The following is a 21,582-nucleotide window of genomic DNA, read 5'->3' on the forward strand; positions in this document are numbered from 1 at the left end:
CCACAGAGAACCTTCCATTTTTTCCCTAAAATGGAAATGAGAGAATACAAGTGAGGAGGGAAAGCAAGGGACTGTGATCTGTGCAGCCAGATCTTGGGAAGTCCCTGCATCCCTGCTTTCGGGGATCCTCCAGGCGGCTCCCAACAAACTCAAATATGTCATCCACACACTGACGGTCCCAAAGCTGTCTTCTTCTGTGCCTTTCTTCTCCAGCTGCCCCAGACATCCTGGAAACCTCGCTGGTGCCTGTACCTAGAACAAGAGCATGCCCCTTGCTGGTCACTGCACTGACCTTAGACTCACAGGGGTCCTCAAACTACGGCCTGCGGGCCACATGCGGCCCGCCGAGGACATTTATCCGGCCCGCCGGGTGTTTTTGCCGCCGCTGCCTGTCCTGCTTAGCAGCCGACTTAGCAGTGTGCATAGGAATTTGTTCATAGTTTGTTTTTTTTTTGAACTATAGTCCGGCTCTCCAACGGTCTGAGGGACAGTGAACTGGCCCCCAGTTTAAAAAGTTTGAGGACCCCTGCCTTAGAGCATGCCCCTGAGCTGAGCTGTGTGCACAGGCCAAGGCTCAGGCAAGGGGGCTCTGTGTCTGGGAGTCTGCACAACTGGTGTCCCTGCAATGGACAAGGACAGCCCTCAGGAGGCTGGAGGGGCCTTCTACAAACTGGGACCCTGGCTTCCCAGGTAAGAAATGTGTGTCCACACAGCTTTGCTCCAGAGAGGCCTCCTTCCTGCCTCCTGGCACCAAACTCGGAAAGGGAAGGCTTTCTACCCATACTCCAACCTGCTGGCCTTCCGAAGTGGAATGTCCTTCCTTGGTGGCGGGAGAAGGGGTGTGTGTGTGAGGGAAGGGCTATTAGCCCAGATCAAAGAGGACTCGGAGGAAATGAGAGCATCCCTACGAATCTGAATATCTGAAGGGCTTCACAGGAAGGGGAACAGGACACACATGTGCCGTGTGTCCCGAGTACAGAAGTGGGCAATGGGTAGAAACTACAGGGAAGCCCTTTCTTCCCCCCCCCCCCCTTTTTACGTAATATACAGAAAAACATTCCAATGAACTTGTCCTACAAGAAAACGATGGGCTGCTGTGGAAGTGGAGAGGTCTGCATTGTAGGAAGCAACCCAGCTGAGACCTGATGAGTCAGAGATGCTGTAGGGGGGATTCCATGAGAAAAGATGCCATCAGATGTCTCTCCTGTTCCTGAGATTGTCATGACATTAATACATCTATAGCTGTCTGTTAGCGTTAGGGAAGACATCTCAGTTCCTCATTTTATAAAGGAGGACACCAAGGCAGATGGGAAGTGACTTGACTCCAGCCATCCAGGTCTGTCTCTCCATCCTCTCATCAACAAAGTCATTCGGCAGGATGAGGGATGCTTGTGAACCACTTCAGGGAGAGGAAAGACACAGCAAGGAGAGGGAGGGAGGGAGGCGAAGTATGGGCGGTTTCAACGTCCAAGAGCGGACACACACTGAGCAGCCCCACACCTCCCAGGAGACTCGGGCTGGCTCTGCACACAGCCTAGGCCTCACACCAGGAGGTGAGACCCATGGAAACAACAGGCTGCTTTGGCAATAAAGAGCAGAATGGGATTCCTGTAAGTTAAGGAATAGATATTGAAACTTACCAATGGCACCCACAGTAAATCTTTCCTGTTATCTCAGATGGGGGGTGGAAGATGGGCAGATGGAAGGAAGAATAAAGCGAGAGAGAGAGGGAGGGAGAGGGAGGGATGAATTACTCTAATGCTTCTATATGGTAAGAGAAGTTTTAATCCAAGTCAAGTTGAAGACATACACACACACACACAACACACACACACACACAAAATGAAGCCCACACCCTCTAGTAACTATAAAAGCATGCCCTCTCTGGTGTAAAAGCTGCGAGTGGCCTGACTGGACACAATTCACACCAAAACCTGCACCACTGAGACTCCCCAGTGAGCAAAAGCCCCAAGAAACAGCCTGAGAGCAGCCATCCACAACGCCCTTTAATCACACACTCATTGTAGCATCACCAGGGACGTCACTGTGCTGTGAGGAAAAGTGACAGAAACCAATTTGCGGGAGGGACCCACACGGGTTGGAGCAGAAATCCATCTGTGGATGGAGGTGGGAGGGCAGTTTGCATGGGTCTTCAATGCCAACATAAGCATGCAGGTCTCCTAAATGCTTTAATTAAAAACAAAAAAACTGAGAAAGACTGTGATTGTCTTTAGCACACAAGTAAGTATATGCTGTAAATCCCCCCAAAAGGAGACTCAGTGACCCAAGCTGTGGAGTGGCTGGGTGTGAGGCTGCAAAACCTCTCCAGATCTGCTGTTTTACCATCAGGAGATAGAGGGCAGGTTCTAGGAATCACCCACCTGGGATCTCCGATGCACAGAGGTCAGGCAGGGCATTGAGGCCAGGACCCGAGTTCTAGTCCTGACCAAGTGACCGAATGACCCTGGGCAAATCTCACCTACCCCAGACTCTTCTGCAAAATGGGGATAAAACGACCTGCCTTCCTACTTTGCTGAATTAGTATGAGGAGCAAATGTAAAACCAATCTGCAAACAGCTGAGCACGGTTCAAGCCAAAGGGACTGCAGCACTGTTCTAACCATTGGCAGGAGCAGGGAAGCTGCAATGAGAAGCTCACAGCACACACCTGAGTTGCTGGAAAGGCAATGGCTTCTAAGGGGCAGAAAATGGTGTGAAGTGATGGAGAGGGGACCAGACCCCCAGCATGAGCAGCGGGAAGGAAGCAAGGTCTGAAGGTGCCACTAGTTTTGAAAGTGTGGCCATAGACTCTTTTATAGGGTGCTCAGACCCTCAGCTGCAGGTGGGCCCACCCTCCAGACTGTTATGTTCTTGAGGGCTTGGCCTGTGGACTGTTTAATAAGCCTAGCACAGAGTAGGTCCCCAATAAATACCTGGGGAATTCTTTTACATAAATACTAGAGGCCCAGTGCACAAAATTCATGCACGGGGAGGGGGTCCCCTCAGCCCAGCCTGCACCCTCTCCAATCCATGATCCATCGGGGGACATCCCTCTCACAATCTGGAACCGCTGGCTCCTAACTGCTCACCTGCCTGCCTGCCTGATCACCCCTAACTGCCCCCCTGCCAGCCTGATCACCCCTAACCGCCTCTGCCTGCCGGCCTGATCACCCCTAACTGCCCCCCTGCTGGCCTGGTTGCCCCCAACTGCCCCCCCTGCCAGCCTGGCCACCCCTTACTGCCCCCCCTGTGGGCCTGGTCACCCCCAACTGCCCCCCTCTGGCAGCCTGGTTGCCTCCAACTGCCCCCCTGCTGGCCTGGTCTCCCCCAACTGTCCCCCCCGCCAGCCTGGTTGCCCCTAACTGCCCCCTCCACTGGCCTGGTCACCCCTAACTGCCCCCCCTGCTGGCCTTGTCACCCCCAACTGTCCCCCTACCCCGCCGGCCTGGTCACCCCTAACTGCCCCCCCTGCTGGCCTGGTCACCCCTAACTGCCCCCCCCCGGCCCAGTTGCCCCTTACTGCCCCCCCCCTGCAGGCCTGTTCACCCCCAACTGCCTTCCCCTGCTGGCATGGTTGCCCCACTGCCCTCTCCTTCTGGCCTGATCTTGCCCCCAACTGCCCTCCCCTGCCAGCCATCTTGTGGTGGCCATCTGTGGTGGCCATCTTGTGATGCTGTCATGTGAGGGCGTGGCACCACCTAGGCTTTTATTATATAGGATATGGATATATATATATGTGTGTGGTGTGTTTTTGTTTATTTTTTTGGCCATCTGCCTTCTGCATGCCCCCTATTGGGGATCGAGCCCACAACCTGGGCACGTGCCCTGCCTGGGAATCGAATAGTGACCTCCTGGTTCATAGGTTGAGGCTCAACCACTGAGCCATGCCAGCCAGGATACCCAGGGTAGTTCTTAACAGCTGAGCTGTTAAAGTAACAGATTGGATAATCGCAGATGTGCTGAGATAAGAGGACAGGGACCACCTCCCAAAAATGCACCCAGGACTGAGGCCCAGCTCATGTTTATTTCCTGAGGTCGTCTTTACCTCGGGTAATTCCAGGGCCAGGCCACAGGGGTGTATCCACAGCGGGGTCTGGGTTTCCATTCCATTCCCCTCCCGGAGTCGGGCTGTGCTGCCTTCACCTACAGCCCCTGCTGGTGTCTCCCAGACGAGGACCCCTCTCAGCTTCTGGAAATTCTGCTCCAGACACAGTATAAGCCCATCCAGGAGGCACAGACAACATTTTCCACCCGTCCAGGGAGGAGAGCCTTCCCTGCAGGCCCTCTGGGTGCACGAAGACACACAAGCCAGCCTCCTGTGGTCACAGGCTGAAAGGGTGCAGTCCTGTGGGGTTCTGAAGTGCGGCTAATGCACAGCAGAAGCAGCTTGGGGGAGTTTTTGAGTCCAGCCGAAAATCAATGGTGAAAACAAAGCATTTACACTTTTGAAAGGCAACTACCTCACCTCCGCTTCTTTCCCTTGATTCCCTCTATGTGGAATGACGGCCAGATCCCAGTGGTTAGCTCTTGAAATAAGCACATCATAGTCTCTATGTAGCATTCGCACCATCCAACAGAGAAAGCCTAATCCTACTCAGCCCAGGGCCTGATCACACACAGCCCATGAGCTGACGTGGGCGACCGGGAGACGTGCAGGGCAGGCTTGGGAAGATGCATTTATGGAGACAGGGACACTTTTACTCTGCACCTTGAAAGTTCGTTCAAAAGCCAAACTCCAGCCAACAATGACCCAAGCCTCCTCTCGTTTCTAGCAGATAGATCCAAATACTGCCAACCTCAGCAGTATTTCTAACCCTAAATACCTCAGCCTTTCATAGCTGCCTTCCCCTGCATTATTCCTTCCTCACCCTTCCCTGCATTGCCACCTGGAGCTGAGGGTGATCACGTGACGGGTGGCTCAGGACAGTCCTGGTTTATAGTTGTGGTCCTGGTGTGGTTATTAATAGCATCCCTCCTTCACACTCAAAAGTGTTCTAACTTAAAAATAAATTCATAGTAACATTAAGTGGCCACCCCACCCATATTGTACATCCTCCCAAGACTATTTCTTATGTTTATCTTTAATTACTACAGGTGGGCAGATCTAGAAAATGGAGTTTTAAGTGGCAGGACCTAATTCAGACTGCATACACCTTCTTTTCCTCCTTCTCTCCTTTCCTTTACATTTTAGTTCCGATTTTCATCCAAAAGGAACTTACCCTGGCCAGCAAAGATGCCCAAACGTATCCTATAAAGAGCCATAAGCTTGCTACAGGTGTACCACATGTTTGGCCCTAAATTTTCTATTAGACAACTGAACCAAAAAAGGACATCTAGTTAGTTGTACAGAAGGAGAAACCAATTACTTATCCAGGAAAAATACAAATATCTGTGACGCTTAGACCAGGGAGAGATGGGCCGGCAAAGAGGCCACTGCATGTCATTAACGAGGTCCCCAGGCCAGGCCTGAGCAGACAGCAAGGTCTGGGGCTGTGGGCGTGGTCTTCCAGGCCACCTCTCCACTCACATCTCACCTCTTTTCAGCTCCTGTCAAAGGCGGAAGGCATCATATAGATGATCCAGTAACACGGAGGCCCCATAAGCACGCCAGGTCTCCGTGCGTCCAGCGCTGCCCTGGCTTGTTAGGAGGCAGCACTGAACAGACAGGATGGGGAAACCAGCAGCTGTTAACATACAACTGCCATGTCTCTACCCGGCCGCTCCCTGCTCCTTCCCTCTTCCCTTTGGTTTCTCTCCCTACTTCCCTCCCTGTCTAGACCTTCAATCTCCCCAGAGCAGCTTCAGACACTGTGAGTAGTTCAAAGATGTTCTTATACACATTAAAGTTAATGTAGTTGCCGACTCTGATAAAGTTAAAGTGGTTGCCGACTCTTTCTTTTCTTCCAAAGTTACATTTCTGGACAAGAATTATGCTTGGCCTGAACATGTTATTAGGTAAATGTGAGGTTCATTAGAAAAACATTTGTTGGAATTTTAAGTTACCAATAAAAACCAACTACTTAGTTAATGAAAGAAAACATTTGAGAAAACAAAGTTTGAGCATCCAAACACTGTCACCATCAGCATTCAAGGACCAGCCAACCAAAGCCTTCAAAAGGGCCAGGCCAACTGGTGGAAGCATTTGGTTTGTTTTTGCCTCTAATAAACATTTTTTTAAATTGATTTTAGAGAGAGAGAGAGAAAAAAGTGGGGGGAGGGAGAGAGAGACATTGATTTGTTGTTCCACTTATTTATGCATTCACTTGTATGTACCCTGAGTGGGGATCGGACCCGAAACCTTCACATATGGGGACGACACTAACCAAATGAACTACCCAGCCAGGGCTTGCCTCAATGAACTTTTAAACCCTAAATCTCAACCCAGCAATTCTCGGGCTGAAACCGGTGTACCATTGTGTTTTGTTCAGCCAGCAGACTGTTGGCTTGTCAATATTTAAAAATCAGGAGCTTTTATATTAACAACATAGATTTCTGCCTTCTCTTGGGGGAAAAAAGGGGGGGGGGGAGAGAAAATCTGGCAACACTGGGCTCATATTCATGCAAAATAAAAACATCAGACTCAGCAGTCAAGAACCAGGACATAGATGGGTTTTCAATCAATTGATTTCCTTCCTTCTCTTTCACAATTCATTTTTAAATCTTTAAAATCTTGTATTATTTCCCGGAGGCATTTACTTGAAATTAAACTGCTCCAGGCAGCATCCTGAGTTTCTGAATCACAGATGGCCTCTTCTTGTGCCTGTAACAATGTTATGTTCACTGGGTCATCCCTTCTCCTTTGGAGAGCCTAACTGGATGATCTTTCATGTTAATGTTTTTTATAGAATAACCATCTGATCTTGAATGTAATACAGTGCGTGGACTGGGGACTGGGGCTCCTCTTGTCTGGTCTGTGCAGTTGGCTGTAGCTAATCACGTGCAATCCAGATATTTTATTTCACCCACAAATCTCTCCCAGATTCCGGAAGGCCATTTCAGTCTCCTCTGCACCAACAAGGCCTCAAATTCTCTCTCTACTCCTTTTATCCGAAAGTGTATTGCTGGATCATCTATATGATGCCTTTTGCCTTTGACAGGAGTTGAAAAGATGTGAGGAGTGAGTAGAGAGGACGCCTGGAAGACCAAAACCACACTGCACTCTTCCCAAACCCTGCTGACATCTTGGCCGGAAGGAACAGGCAGAGGAAATGGGGGTGCCTCCCCTGTGTTCTTCCTTCTGAATAACATGGCTCACCTTTACGTCTTTTCCTTGCTTACACACTATCTTCCAGGCTCCCAGAAAGCTGGATACCCGTGAACTGCAGTTACATTATGATGAACACAAAAGTCTTATTCACTCCAGAACCAAGTGGAGAGTTACAATTATAGTGCCTTCTTTACAGTCCTAAGTTCAGGGTTCTTAAGTCAGCGGAGATAAGGTGGGCCTAGGCAGTTAGGGAAAGGGTTTCCCTTGCTTATACTCTGCAGATACTGAGCTTGATTTTATTAAGGGAGACATTGTTTCCTTATAGGACCAAGCAGACCCAGTGGAACCAGAGAACCAGCCAAAAGTACTAGTATTGGCACCTCACTCCACACTGACTGACAGTACCGAGGCCCCATGAGCGTCTCTATGAGTTCACATTCCTTAAGGTCCATCAGCACTGGCTGGCCTCATACTGAGTGCTTGTCTGTAGAGGCAGGGATGCAGCAACTGTCCAGATGAGTTATTACGTACTAATAATACTCCTAAATATGCTTCCTCTTTTACAGATAGTGATAGGAAAGTCTCTAGGACAGAGACACCTGGGAAGGCCTGGATCAAAGCATTCCTAAGGGCTCCTTGATGTTGGGTGTCAATTCTGCACCCCGCCCCCCACAACAGATCATAGGAGTTCTCTCTGACCAATAATCAATGGCTCATTTAAAGAAGTCACCCAGCCCGGCTGGTGTGGCTCAGTGGCTGAGTATGGACCTATGAACCAGGAGGTCGCGGTTCTATTCCTGGTAAGGGCACATGCCCGGGTTGTGGGCTCGATCCCCAGTGGGGGGAGGGGAGAATGCAGGAGGCAGCTAATCAATGATTTTCTCTCATCTTTGATGTTTCTCTCTCTCTCTCCCTTCCTCTCTCTGAAATCAATCCTATATAATAAAGAGGTGATATGCAAATTGACCCTCACACCCTTGTACAAGATGGCCTCCCTGATGTGGTCAAAGATGGCTGCCACAAGATGGCCAGCAGGGGAGGGCAGTTAGGGGCGACCGGGCCTGTAGGGGAGGGCAATTAGGGGGGACCGGGCCTGCAAGGGAGGGCAGTTGGGGGCAACTGGGCCTGCAGGGGAGGGCAGTTGGGGGGACTGGGCCTACAGGAGAGGGCAGTTGGGGGGGACCAAGCCTTGAGGGGAGGGCAGTTGGGGGGGACCAGGCCTGCAGGGGAGGGCAGTTAGGGGTGACCGGTCCGGCAGGGGAGGGCAGTTGGGGACAATCGGGCCGGCAGGGGAGCAGTTAGGCATCGATCAGGCTGGCAGGCAGGTGAGTGGTTGGAAGCCAGCAGTCCCAGATTGTGAGAGTGGTTGGAAGCCAGCAGTCCCAGATTGTGAGAGTGGTTGGGAGCCAGCAGTCCCAGATTGTGAGAGGGATCAGGCCTAAACCGGCAGTCGGACATCCTCCAAGTGGTCCCAGATTGGACAGGGTGCAGGCTGGGCTGAGGGACACTCCCCCCCCCACCACCACCAGTGCACGAATTTCGTGCTCCAGGCTTCTAGTAAAAATATAATTTTTAAAAAAAGAAGTCACCCAATGAAGGAGTAAGAGGTAAGGTTTATTTCTAACTCAAGTCCAGTTTGAAAACTTGATTTTTCTGCAACAACCAATTCTGCTGCTAACCTGGGAGCAGAGCACCTGGGGACTGCATATCCATTTCACTTAATCACCTGCAGAAATGCAGTCATGTGGCTGAAATGTCTACCAGAGGCGGCCATGAAGCACATTGAAATTCCCCTCACACGGGGCCAGTCATGCTGAACTCAGTCCTTTCCACACACTGTCACAGAAAATCCCTCTTGTACATATGCCCCATGTGATTCAGCTACGCTATTTTGTTTTCCCCCGGGGAGATGTTTATAGGTAAGTCTCTTTTGCTGCCTAGATTGTAAATGAGGTTCTCTCTGTGCGCTGTTTATTTGGCAAAAGAAACAAGTTAGAGCAATGCAAACCAGGACAGTCCTCCCAGGCCCGTCACCCTCTGCTGTGCCTCATTTGGAGCACCTGCCCAGGCCCACCTCCAGGGGAGCAACCAGGGGAGTTGCCCCCCCCCCAACTAGGCCGCGGGCTTCTAGAGAACGGGCTCCAGTTTCTTTCTACTGCTCAGCCAGGCCCGCAGCAAACGCCCACTGAGTGAGTTTTCTCTTTGGGCACAGAGCCAGGTCCATCCTGGAGGGTATGTCCGCACAGCGAATCCCACCACCCTTCCAAAAAAACCTTCCAAAGGAAAGACAACAGCCTGGCTTACACACTTCTTAAAGTTCTGAAGGCAGAATATTAAACTGAGGGTGATGTGGGCCCCGCAGTGAAGTTGACAGTTCCTACAGCCAAGCATTGTTAGGAGAGGGGGCAGAAATAGAAGACGGGGGACCAGCTATAATTGCAAGAAATATTAATCATGCTCTGTTAACCGTGATTGTTTTGTTCTGATTAAAGACGGCACATTCTAATCTGGCTGGAAGTTGCATGTGGGACCTGGGAGCTCACCTGGAAATGCAGCCCATCCTCCCCATCTGGGAGCTGCTGAGTATCATGGAAAGAGTCACAACCTTGTTGCAGAAATCAGAGCTGCCAGCCCTTTTCATATCACCAGCTCTTTGAAGACCCCCAGCCTTAGCATACCCACAGGCCTTTGCAAATCTCCAGCCTGCATTACCTGTTAACTGCCCATTTGGCATACCCTTTTGCCTACTTCCCCATGTAACCTTTGTCTTTCTACCCAATATAAACAGCTGGCTTATGAAGGGGGGGGAGGCGGTTCAGAGCAGATTTTTGTGAATGACCTGCTGCTCTCCCATACTGTTGGCAGTATTGGAATAAACGCTCATATACCATTCAATCCTGTCTGCTTAATTGGCTCAAGTAACAGGCCACCCGGACCCATTGATTGTCCAGTTACAGCATCATCGTGGCTCATCCAGAGGAATCCCCAAATACCAGTTGTACCGGTTTATAATGTGGATTTTTTTCAATAAATGGAGTTACACATATGTTGATATATATGCGATTTAATATGTATGCTATTTTGTTGTATTGACAGCAAGCTTCAAAATTTCATATGTCAAATTTGCTGAAGGTGTTAACATCATAGATACTTTTACACTTAAAAATGTCAAATTTCGTCCTTGCCGGTTTGGTTCGGTGGATAGAGCATCGGCCTGTGGACTAAAGGTTCCCAGGTTCAATTCTGGTCAAGGGCAAATGCCTGGGTTGTGGGCTCAATCCCCAATGGGGGGTGTGCAGGAGGCAGCCGATCAATGGTTCTCTCTTGTCATTGATGTTTCTATCTCTCTCTCCCTCTTCCTTCTTCTCTGAAATCAATAAAAATATATTTTTAAAAATGTCGAATTTCATGCCAAAAATAAGAGCATTTGCAGGAAGTTTTAATTCATTATTTTGAAGAAAAGTGCTGCTGAAAGTTCTCGTATACTTCGGGAAGCTTATGGTGAACATGCTCCATCTCAAGATACTTGTGAAGGCTGGTTTAAATGCTTTAAAAATGATGATTTCGATGTTAAAGACAAAGAATGTCCATGTCAACTGATAAAGTTTGAAGACCAACAATTACAAGCATTATTGGATGAAGATGCATGTCAAACTCAAAAACAACTTGCAGAAAGATTAAACATTGCTCAGCAAACAATTTCCGATCATTTACAAGCAGTGGGAAAGATTTTAAAGAAAGGAAAATGGGTGCCACATCAATTGAACGAAAGACAAATGGAAAACCGAAAAGTTATCAGTAAAATGTTGCTTCAATGGCACGAAGGAAAGTCTTTTTTGCATCGAATTGTGACTGGCGATGAAAAGTGGATTTATTTTGAGAATCCCAAAGGCACAAAATCATCGGTTGATCCAGGTCAACCATCAACATCGACTGCAAGGCCAAATCGCTTCAGAAAGAAGACAATGCTTTGTGTTTGGTGGGATCAGGAAGGTGTGGTGTATTATGAGTTTCTAAAACCAGGTGAAACTGTTAATACTGATTGCTACCGACAACAATAATCAATTTGAACCACGCTTTGATCGTGAAACGACTAGAATGGGTCAGAAGTCATGGCAAAGTAATTTTGCTTCGTGATAACGCACCATCACACACTTCAAAACCAGTTAAAGACATGTTAAAAGATCTTGCCTGGGAAGTATTAACCCACCCAACGTATTCACCAGACCTTGCTCCTTCAGATTACCACTTGTTCTGATCGATGGCACACGCACTTTCTGAGCAGCACTTCAAAACGTACGAAGAAGTGGAAATTTGGGTCTCTGAATGGTTTGCCTCAAAACAAGAAAAGTTCTATTGGGAAGGTATCCACAAATTACCTGAAAGATGGGAGAAATGTGTAGCTAGCGATGGACATTACTTTGAATAAAGCACTTTTGATATTTCTCTTGAAATTATCATGTTTTCTTTAATTACAAAATCCGCATTATTAACTGGTACACCTGGTAGCAATAGACTGGGTGTGTCTGCACCTTTGGCATTTGTGTCTTTGCTGAATTTTATCTGCCCTCTCTCCCCCACATTATAATCTCATTGAAAGCAAGAGCCATTCTTTCTTATCATCGTAATTCCTCAAAGCACCTAATCCTGTGATGCACACACACGGTGAACACAATAAAAACCGAGAATAACAATGTTTCCCACAGATGGTTTTCAAAAAGTGTGAAAGCAATTTCTGTAAGAACACCGGTGATGGGACTATGGACCTTCCTTAATGTTTGGCCAACACACTGTAGAGGAAGCATCCTGGGATTCAGCAATTTGTTCCTTCATGTATTCAACACTCATCCATTTCCTCACTCATTCTTTCAAGAGACACCTGTGTCAGGTACTATGTGATGGGCCTTCTGTTCCGGATTCAGTAGAGCCAAAGCAATCATAATGTGCAGGAGGACAAGAGAACTGGAGTGAGCTGTGTTTTCAGACAAGGGAGCTCCTCACCCATTCACCAGGACCTCAGCGCAGTCTTCCGCAGCCTCCCTGAGGCCCCCGGCCTTCTGAAGGCATCAGCGAGTTCACAGCTTCCCCGGGGGTACAACCACAGGCAGGGAACAACTACGTGAACAGAAACATAATTCCACTTGGGTTCTTCCGTAGACAGCCTTTTCCTTTTAAAACAGTTTCCCAATGGTGTCACTAAAACATGACAACCTCAGGGTAGGTATTTTTATCTCTGCCACTGGGCAGGTATTTCTCTCCTCCTTCATTAGTAATTCCTGAGGGGCTCAATCACTGCCTCCAGCCTGCAGAGGCTGAACAAATACAGCCCAGGCTCCTAACTCCCAGGGAGTGAGGGAAGACTGGGCTTCTTTATCCGTCACTCTGTTCAAAGGTGACAGGCTTTTCTCTCTCCCACTCAGTTTTAACTCTAATTGAAATGGACAGGTTCAATCTTGGTTAATTTAAAAAAACACCCCCACAGGAATAAGAGGCAATAAATTCATCCTCAGGTGTCAGAGGGAAGAAGAGAATCTGCTACTTTCAAGTCCTCCACTTGCTCATGCTGAAATGATGGTGACGGTCGGGTTCTCTTACCAAGGAGAGCTTCATGCATGACGAACAACAGACCTGAATTTATACGGACTAGAAACCCTTCCAGACCAGAGTAGGACATTATTATCCTGACAAGAGACAGTCTGGAGAGAGATGGAGCATTCGGGATGGCTGGACGTTAGAGCCACGTCTGATTATTTTCCTCCCTCACAACAACTGACACCAGCCTGAGGAACCTGAGGAAGACATGACACCATGCGTTCACACAGCACTCCTCAGCTCCAAACCCAGCAATGGTAGCTGGACTTTTTTTTTTTTTTTTTTTTTTAAGAGAAGGGATTAAAAATGACATTTACAGATGAAATGGTATATGGTCTGGAACTTGTTTAAAAATAATGGAAGTGGGGTGGGAAGTGGGTGGAGCAGAGATGAAACAAGGTTGGCCAGGGGTTGATTGTTATTGAAGCTCCAAGAATCTATACTAATAAAAGGGTAATATGCTAATTAGACTAAGAGACCTTCCGGGAGACCTTCCAGACATCCTTCCGGACAAAGCCATGGTGGCAGGGCTGAGGCAGAGGCGGTTAGAGGTGATCAGGCCAGGAGGGGAGGGCAGTTGATGGTGATCAGGCCAACAGGGAGGCGGGGGGCACTTGGGGATGATCAGGCCAGAAGGCAGAATGGTTAGGGGCAGTCAGGCAGGCAAGCGGTTAGGAGCCAGCGGTCCCAGATTGCAAGAGGGATGCCACAGGGATTGGGCCTAAACTGGGAGTCGGACATCCCCCGAGGGGTCCCAGATTGGAGAGGGTGCAGGCCGAGCTGAAGGACACCCCCCACCATGAATGAATTTCATGCACCAGGCCACTAGTATATTATAATAGTGAAGCACCCATATACCTTACTATGTTGGAAATTTTCCATTGCTTATACTCTGTGCACTTCCCTCCACACCACCTGACTGACAGTACTCCCCTCCTCTGAGTTCTTGGTTTCTAATAATAAAGGGCTTTTAAAGCTCCCAGCCAGAATCCTGGGCCACTTGTTTTCTCTTTGTAACACTGGCAGTTCTGTTTTGTAAATACCTTAGGATATGTACTAAAAATATAAAAACCAGCCTGCATAGAGGCTAAATTCATGATGGTGTTTTCCTCAGGGGAGGGAGGGAAGGAAAGAGGGAGGGTAACACTGCACCAACACCCTGGCTGCAGGAGTCCAGGAAATAAAGTATTCATCCAGCCTTTTTGCCCTCCACAAAGGGAGGAAGGCTCCTGTCAGGGAATTCTTCAAACAGAGGAAGGGAGTTCAAATGCGGAAGAGTCAAAATATCAGCACTAATTATGCGACGTTATCATAGCTCCAATTTTACATAGTATACAGAAACGAACTCAGAGGTTAATAAGTGACTTCTCTACAGTCACAGAATTAATAAGTGGTGGAGCTGGGACTGGGTACAATTGCCACCAACACTAGGCAGTCCTGCTCTGGGCCAGGCACTATTGTCTAAATTAATCCTCCAATTACTTCTGCCTATATAGTTATACAGGGCTATCACCTGTTTCTCAGCTCAAGAAACTGAAGTTTAGAGAGGTCGGAAGACTTGTCCAAGGTCACACAGATATGAGTGACAGGCGGTATCAATCCATCCCCCTCCTCCCTCTGTGGTAGTCCTCACTTCCCCCGGAATTCCGCTGAGAGCCCTTCGCCAGTCCTAGGAATGGATAAAGCAGCCTGCGGATAAACCGGACATTTGCATTCCAAGCATCTGGAAGGAGGCTAGGCTGGCACAAACGCTGCCAATAAAAACCACGTGACCTAAAAGGTGAAAGAGTGGACACTATTAACATACCTAACACAAAAGCGAATTCCTGCCTCGTGGTGCCTTATCAGCAGCTGACAGGATTCGCCTGCTGCTTCCCCTCACCATGGGTTTGAGCTCCAACCAGCACACAGCTGGCCTGTGGAGCCACGAGAGAATGAACCGGAAGCCCAAGGCCCCCACCAACACAGCTCCCATTCAGCAGCTCCTCAGGTGGCCAGCTCTGGGACACAGTGACCAAACCAAGCGCTGTGACCCCAGCTCCTCAACACACACACTCACTCACTCCGACATACATTCTCTCTCGTGATTACACACACACCTCTCAGATATGTTATCTCTCCCTCTCTCCCTTCCCTCCCATCCTCTCTCTCTGCCCCCACCCCCCACCCCCAACTCCCAGCTCAACAAGAGCCCTGCAGCCTGAATCTAAGCCACTGCCAGGCTTCCTAGCCCCAGTAACCACCCCAAGCCACAGGCAGGCCTCCAGCTCCTGCACAGTGTGACCCTCATGTCACCTCTCGGAGACTTGGATCGGTGCCTCCCACTCCTCACTCTCCCCCACTTCCCTCGCAAGCCCCACTTCGGTGCCCTTTGTTCCTGCTTACTCAAGGATCTTACAGAAAAGCCACATCACTTGCTTCTGCTAAAGAGATTTCAACTCTTAGGTAGGGGTAGGGCTGTCAGATTTAGCCAAATAAAAAACAGGACGCCCAGTTAAATTTAAATTTCATTTAAGCAACAAATAATTGTTTTGTATACGGTAAGGATGTCCCCATGCAATATTTGGGACATATACAAAACAACTTTTGTTGTTTATCTGAAATTCGATTTAACTGGCTGTCCCATATTTTAACTGGTGGCCCTACATCAAGCATGTCAAACTCAAAGGCTAACACGGGCCAAATAAACAAGGTTTAAGTTTATGTGGGCTGCAAAAAAAAAAAAGCTCCAATTTTCATAGAAACGTAGGTTTATCCCGAAAAGTGTAGTATAAAAAAAAAAAAAAAAAAAGAAGAACAAGAGCAATGATAAAATTAATGTTTTCTTCCTGACACTTGGCATCTCTTCTCTGCTACTATCTTTCTTACTTCGGGGGAAATCTTGTTCGCAGTGATTACTTTCAAAACTGACCCAAGGTGAATGCCAGTAATTCTGGACCTGACAGGAGACCTATTTCCCTTCATAACTGTAAATAACTGCTCACACTATTATATTGGCTGGGCCGCAAAAATATTCATTGTGGGCCGCATGCGGGCCACGAGTTTGACATGCTGGCCCCACGTGGTTGGGGGTGGGGCAGGACAGGAGGGTCCCAGAAGAACAAAACATCTGGGAAGGAAAACACAAGGAGGAACGGTGAGGATTACAGGAGGGAAGGAGGGAACCCTCTTCACTAAGGGTCCCTTTACCCCAGAAGCTTTCATGGGTGTTATTACATTTGAGTTTTCTGGTGATTCTTTGCATTACACAGAATATATTTATCCCCCTTACAGATAAAAGAAAACATGATCAGAGATCAAGTGACTTGTAAAGCATCCCGTGGATAATTCATAAAAGCCAGGACCATAACCCAGTGGCTTCTCGGTACAACCTGAGTGCTATTTCTTCTCCCTACAGCTGCGTTACTGCTTTATAACTGCTACAGGCCGTACATAAAGAGGGTCCGACAGTTTCCTTTCGTCTTCTAATGCAGGTGTTACTGGAGTTAGCCAGATAGTGATAGAAGGAAGGAAGCAAAGGAAGTCAGACATTGTTGAGCCCAATGGGCTTCGGGAGCACGAGCCTGTTTGCTTGACCGCCAAGGATTTAACACCCCTCCCGTACAGGATTAAGCACAGGCACAATGGAAGTCAAAATGGCACAGGGGGAGGTGCTGGACCACAGAGGCCTGTCTAACGTGGGAAAGGAATCACTGGCTAGGGGGTGGACCCATCAGAAGCCCGCCAAAGCTTGGGAAGTTGATTGGTTATTTTGAAAAAATTCCTGGTTCTTCCCAAGCCCAAGATTATTAAAAAAAAAAACACCAGGGGAACAAAGAAGCCCTCTCTCTCTCTCTCTCTCTCTCTCTCTCTCTCTCTCTCTCTCACTTTCCCCCACTAGTAACACAATGGCCACATTCGTTAGCATGTTCTCTGCATAAGCAACCATGTGATCTAGGCCACCTGGGGCCTACAACAGACCACACGGGCTCCAAAGCACTAAGCTTCAATGGGAAACAGAATCTCTGGACACTGCCCTGTGTATCAGCCTTGATGAAGACAAGATTGGATTTTTTTCTATGGCAGGACAGATGGAGACAGGACATTGGAAACCTATGAGGAGAGCTCCTTTGATTTTGCATCACAAATAAATCCCGCCACACCACAGTCTCCCTGCTTCCCTGGAGATCCCGTGGCACAGCCTGATTTCCACCGACAACACATTCATATGAAGCCAATTCAAAATGGCATCCTGGACTAACACACATTTACAAAGTACAACTGTCTACTTACAGAGACCATTCTACGAACAGAGAGACCACCAGACCCTTTTCTCCTCTTGGCCACTCATCCCAATGAAACACATCAGCAGCAGGACCTGACTGTGTTCTAGTTCCCTGACACAAAGGGAGAGAAAGCGTCAAGAAAGGAAGGGCAATGTTTCACTCAGAATGACCACTGCTTCCCAGGTTTCAGATGAGGAAGGTCCTGGGATATTTGATTCAACACTCTTAACAGGGACCCAAATTTTAAGGAAAGGATCCTCTATCCCAGCATCCCATGATTCATCACTTTCCAAAGAACATAGTCGGTTTGGTGTACATTTGGTTAAAAAAAAAAAAGTAAAGAAAGTTATTTGTCAAATGGACAGTGGGAAATACTTTCCCCCCACCCCCTCCAAGCTTCTAACACTCACAGCACACAATAGAGGGGAAACGCCATAAAAATGACTTAATATGTGCCCTTTTGAAGTAGAGTAACTGTCGGACAAGTGATTATAAAAATAACACCGCTGAGGAGATCCAAATTTATTTCTGCTTAGTGAATTTCCAGATCAAAATGAACTCAGTTAATCTGTCCAAGTTTTGCTTTAGTGCTGTTTTGTTTTGTTTGCTTCTAAAATTGCCTTTCTTTTCATAGATGCTAGCAGACTCCACTTGTGACAGAAAAGGACTTGGCGGCCTCACGCACCATCACTTAGGGAGAGCGCACGGCTGTTAGACAGCTGCCAGTTTCTCAGGAGTACTCAGGGGGTGGCCAGCACCCGAGCACCTGCAGAGGTGGGCGGGGCCGGGCAGGGTTTCCCAGGAAGCATGCAAGGAGGTTTCCTTTTGTGTTGAGTGTGAGTGTGGGCCCTGCAAGCGGGGCCTTTTTGGACTCCCCAGCAGTCCGGCAGCAGAGGGCTCACCTCGTTAAAGACTCTGAAGGTGAGAAACACTCAATTAAATTTTGGATCTAACATCGTTCAGAGATTGCTTTTGAGAAGGCCAGACAATTAAATCAATTTACTTTTCACAGTTTATAAAACCCTCGATCTACAGAAAACATAAATTCTGGCCAATTTAAGCTTAGTGTGATCAGGTTTCCATTTGTATTACACAGAAGATTTCAAAGCAGGGCTCACTGCTCCAGCTGCATTCGATACTGAGCCTGGTGTATTCATTCCAGGGACACTGGCCCCTGCGAACTGTGACCTTCAGGACAGAGGAAAGGCCACGAGGATGGTGGGGTCGGGAGAGCTGGGATCACAGTCCCCAGAGCTGATGGCAGAGCCGGGACAGCCACAGGGGCCTGGGGACTCCCCGTTCAGCGCTCCTTCCATCACCTCCTTTCCTTAAATCAAGACCCCAGACATAAGACTGTGACTCCAGGGCAACTTGTGAGAGGACTATGTCCAGTAGAACAGCCCAAGGCCCAGAAGTTATCAGCTCCTTCAGAGGCCTGGCAGGAATTTCCTGTTATGTGATCTGGGTCTTGCTAATGGCCACCACCAAGCTGAGGCTGTCCCTTCTTCCCCTCCCGCTTAGGAGAAACGACTGCTCTTAGTCACCAGTTGTCTGCAGAGCTCTGAGGACTGGGCCTAGCTCCAAGAATGTCCAAAGGGAGCCAGCATGAGGGTCTGCGCGGAGAACAAAGAGCAGGCAGCCCAGGGGACAGTGAAATCCCAGCTCCAGGCAGCTCAGCTCTGGGTCAGCTGTGGCTCTGCCCAGAGGAGGAACAGACAGCAACATGGAACCCTCTGGACCCAGGCCCATGGGCCTAGTTGTTAACAGAAACCTGGAGGTGCTTCTAGTTTTCCGCCATTTTTTTTTTCAATTGTATAAGATATATTACATACAAAAACATACATGCCAACACATGCACAGCCACCAGGCAGGGAACTAAAGGACTGCAGCACTCGAGGCAATCCCCACCCATGTCCCCATCACTCCCGGCCCCCCGCCCCCGGCCCCTCCAGAGGTAACCACCATCTGGCTTTTAGGAATCATTGTTTCCTAACATTTTCACTATTTGTGTGTGCATCCCTGTCCATCAGTGCACAGGTCACTATAGCTACTCACTGTTTGCTCGCTTTGTTTCTCTATAGTATTCAATTGCATGGATATAGTTTATTTATCCTTTCTGCTGTCCATGGACATTTGCATTGTTTTCAGTTTTTGGCGACTACAAACAATGCTGCATGAGTATTCCTGAACATGTCCCCTGGTCCTCAGGTGCTGGAGCTGCTCTGTAACGTACACTTGACAATAAAACACTGCATCACGCAGAACACACTCTTCACCTCAACTGCGCAATGCCAACCTCTGTTCCAAAGCTGTGCTGCCTTTGCCTCCCCACAAGGCACTGGGAAGCCCACCCGCTTATACAGAGGAGCAGCCCCTGGTGACTCAGAGGCCGAGAAAGCCTCATCCATCACCAGACTGGCAAGTTAAAGCTCGATCCTAACACCTCCTCTGGAACACAAAGCCCAAGGTTTTAAAATCCTGAGCTTAACCAGAACCAACAACTAAAACAATTGAGCTTTCCAAACTCCCCCAAAAGAATGAGATGGCATCTCCAGTCTGGAGCGTACACACCTGCCCATACTATTAACTGTAAATAATAACCACAAATGGGTCCCTAAAAGATTAAGTGCAGAAAGACTGCATGCTGATTAATCCCAGTCGGCCGCGAGTGGCAGGGGAGGGGGGTGAAGGGTGAGGAGGGGCCCTGGAGGCGCCCCAGCCTCCACGCACCTGTACACCGGCTGCATCTCTCTCGCGATGCCAATGATGGCGCCTGGCAGGAAATTGTCAAACTCCTCGAACAATTCCCGGATGTTGGTCTTGTACTTTAGGTCTAGGTCCAGCTGTATTATCTGCAGGATCTCTGGAGGAAAGAAAAAGACAACAATAAGACACAGACATACATCCTGGGAGGCTTGGCTATTTATAGAAAATGAGTGGAAGGTGCAGAATGGGGTTCTGGGTTATTCTTGCTGTCCCTGAAGATGCAAAGTTGGTGCTGGAAACAAAGGGCCTTCCTTTGCCAGCAACCCCCTCCGCAAGACCAGAAGTCTCCAGAAACAAATGTCCCATATCTTTCCTTCCAATTGTAGACACATTTTATTTTAATCCAGGTGACCACATGCTCCAGTTAAGGCCTACTGTCCTGGTGTAATTGTCAAACACATCTGACATTTTATGGACACCCTACTTAAAACTGAAAGCATACAGGTGTTGCTCTTTGGGGCACAGGTGGTATATGACCCACGGGAGAGAGGGGTAAGAACTGTTTTGTCTTAAGCTCTCATAAGTACATTCTGGAAATCTAAACACGTATCAAGTCAGACAAAGCGAGTCTCACAATGACCTGGCATGGAAGAGCTGTTTGCTTCCGCTGCCTCCAGATAACTCAGGAGCGAGAAGGGAGGCGGGGGTGTTGGCCAAGTTCATTCTCGCATCCTTCACTTGACCAAGCCTGTCTGAGCCCCGCACCTATGCTGTGGGTATCAGGAGGGGACTGGACACCTAAACATGTGTCAAGCCCTCAAGGACCCAGCCCTCAAGGATAGACATGCAGGTGACTAAAATCAGGGAGGGAGGGAGGAACTGATGCTGACATGAAATGGAAGAGGGACTGTGGGAGCTCCAAAGAGTGGGGGCTTGGGGTTAAATGATGAAGAGAGATAGCAGTACTTGGTACCAAGGAGAAGGCCTAACGGGGGGATCAGACCACATGAGCATAAGGTGAAGCTCTGCTGCTGCCGAATTTTGTAACCCTGGGGAAATTATTTTACTTCTCTAAATCTTAGTTTTTCATTGGTTGACGTGGGAACAATACAATGTGCCCGGTGAGGCTGAGATGCCAAGAAGATGGGACAACGGTGGGAAATGTCACCTACACCGGCTGTGGAGGCTACAGGGGCCCAGGGCTTGGAGAGTGGGAGACTTGCAGAGGGAGGCCTGAGGCAGACTAGGACAACTTAACATGCTGGCCCTCGATGTGTGGGCAGCATGGAGAGGGGATGCAGCTCCTCTGCCACCACCACCATCTGGGGCATCAGGGCTCCCGCCTGGCGCTTCACCAGCCTTTTGGCATCTGCCCCCGGCAGAGGCCCCAGCTGCCTGAGGACAGGCTGCCCCCAGACGCCCTCTGAAGACAGGCACCCCATTTTTGGTGCCTCAGCCTCCATTCACTCAGTACAGGGCTTAGAATCCCGTAAACACTGAGGAATGTTTGTGGAATTTAAGGGCCATTCTCTAAATTAGTTTATGAAGAAATCACAGCTTACTATTTAAGAAAAACTGATTCATTTGTTCCTCACTCTATTTTCCTTTGTTTTGATGCAGAAACAAAACATGAGTTGACATTCTACATGAGTTTCCTGAAAAAGAAAAAAGTTATAGGAGGTGCCCAACTGGCGTGGCTCAGTGGTTGAGCATCGACCTAGGAACCAGTAGGTTATGGTTCAGTTCTCAATCAGGGCACATGCCCAGGTTTTGGGCTCAATACCTAGTGTGGGGTGTGCAGGAGGCAGCCGAT

The 21,582-nt window shown here is 48.6% G+C and overlaps 1 protein-coding gene across 3 annotated transcripts in view; it reads right to left on the reverse strand.

Moving 5' to 3' along the window:
• Positions 1-21,582, reverse strand: part of XXYLT1 (xyloside xylosyltransferase 1) — a 193,499-nt gene that overhangs the window by 83,580 nt on the left and 88,337 nt on the right. For all 3 annotated transcript variants that reach the window (XM_054713844.1, XM_054713845.1, XM_008151637.3), the window contains exon 3: positions 19,794-19,926. In XM_054713844.1, the coding sequence (XP_054569819.1) occupies positions 19,794-19,926 (133 nt within the window). The remainder of the gene's footprint in view (positions 1-19,793; positions 19,927-21,582) is intronic.

Source organism: Eptesicus fuscus, chromosome 3, assembly GCF_027574615.1.
Source record: "Eptesicus fuscus isolate TK198812 chromosome 3, DD_ASM_mEF_20220401, whole genome shotgun sequence".
Taxonomy (NCBI): Eukaryota; Metazoa; Chordata; class Mammalia; order Chiroptera; family Vespertilionidae; genus Eptesicus; species Eptesicus fuscus.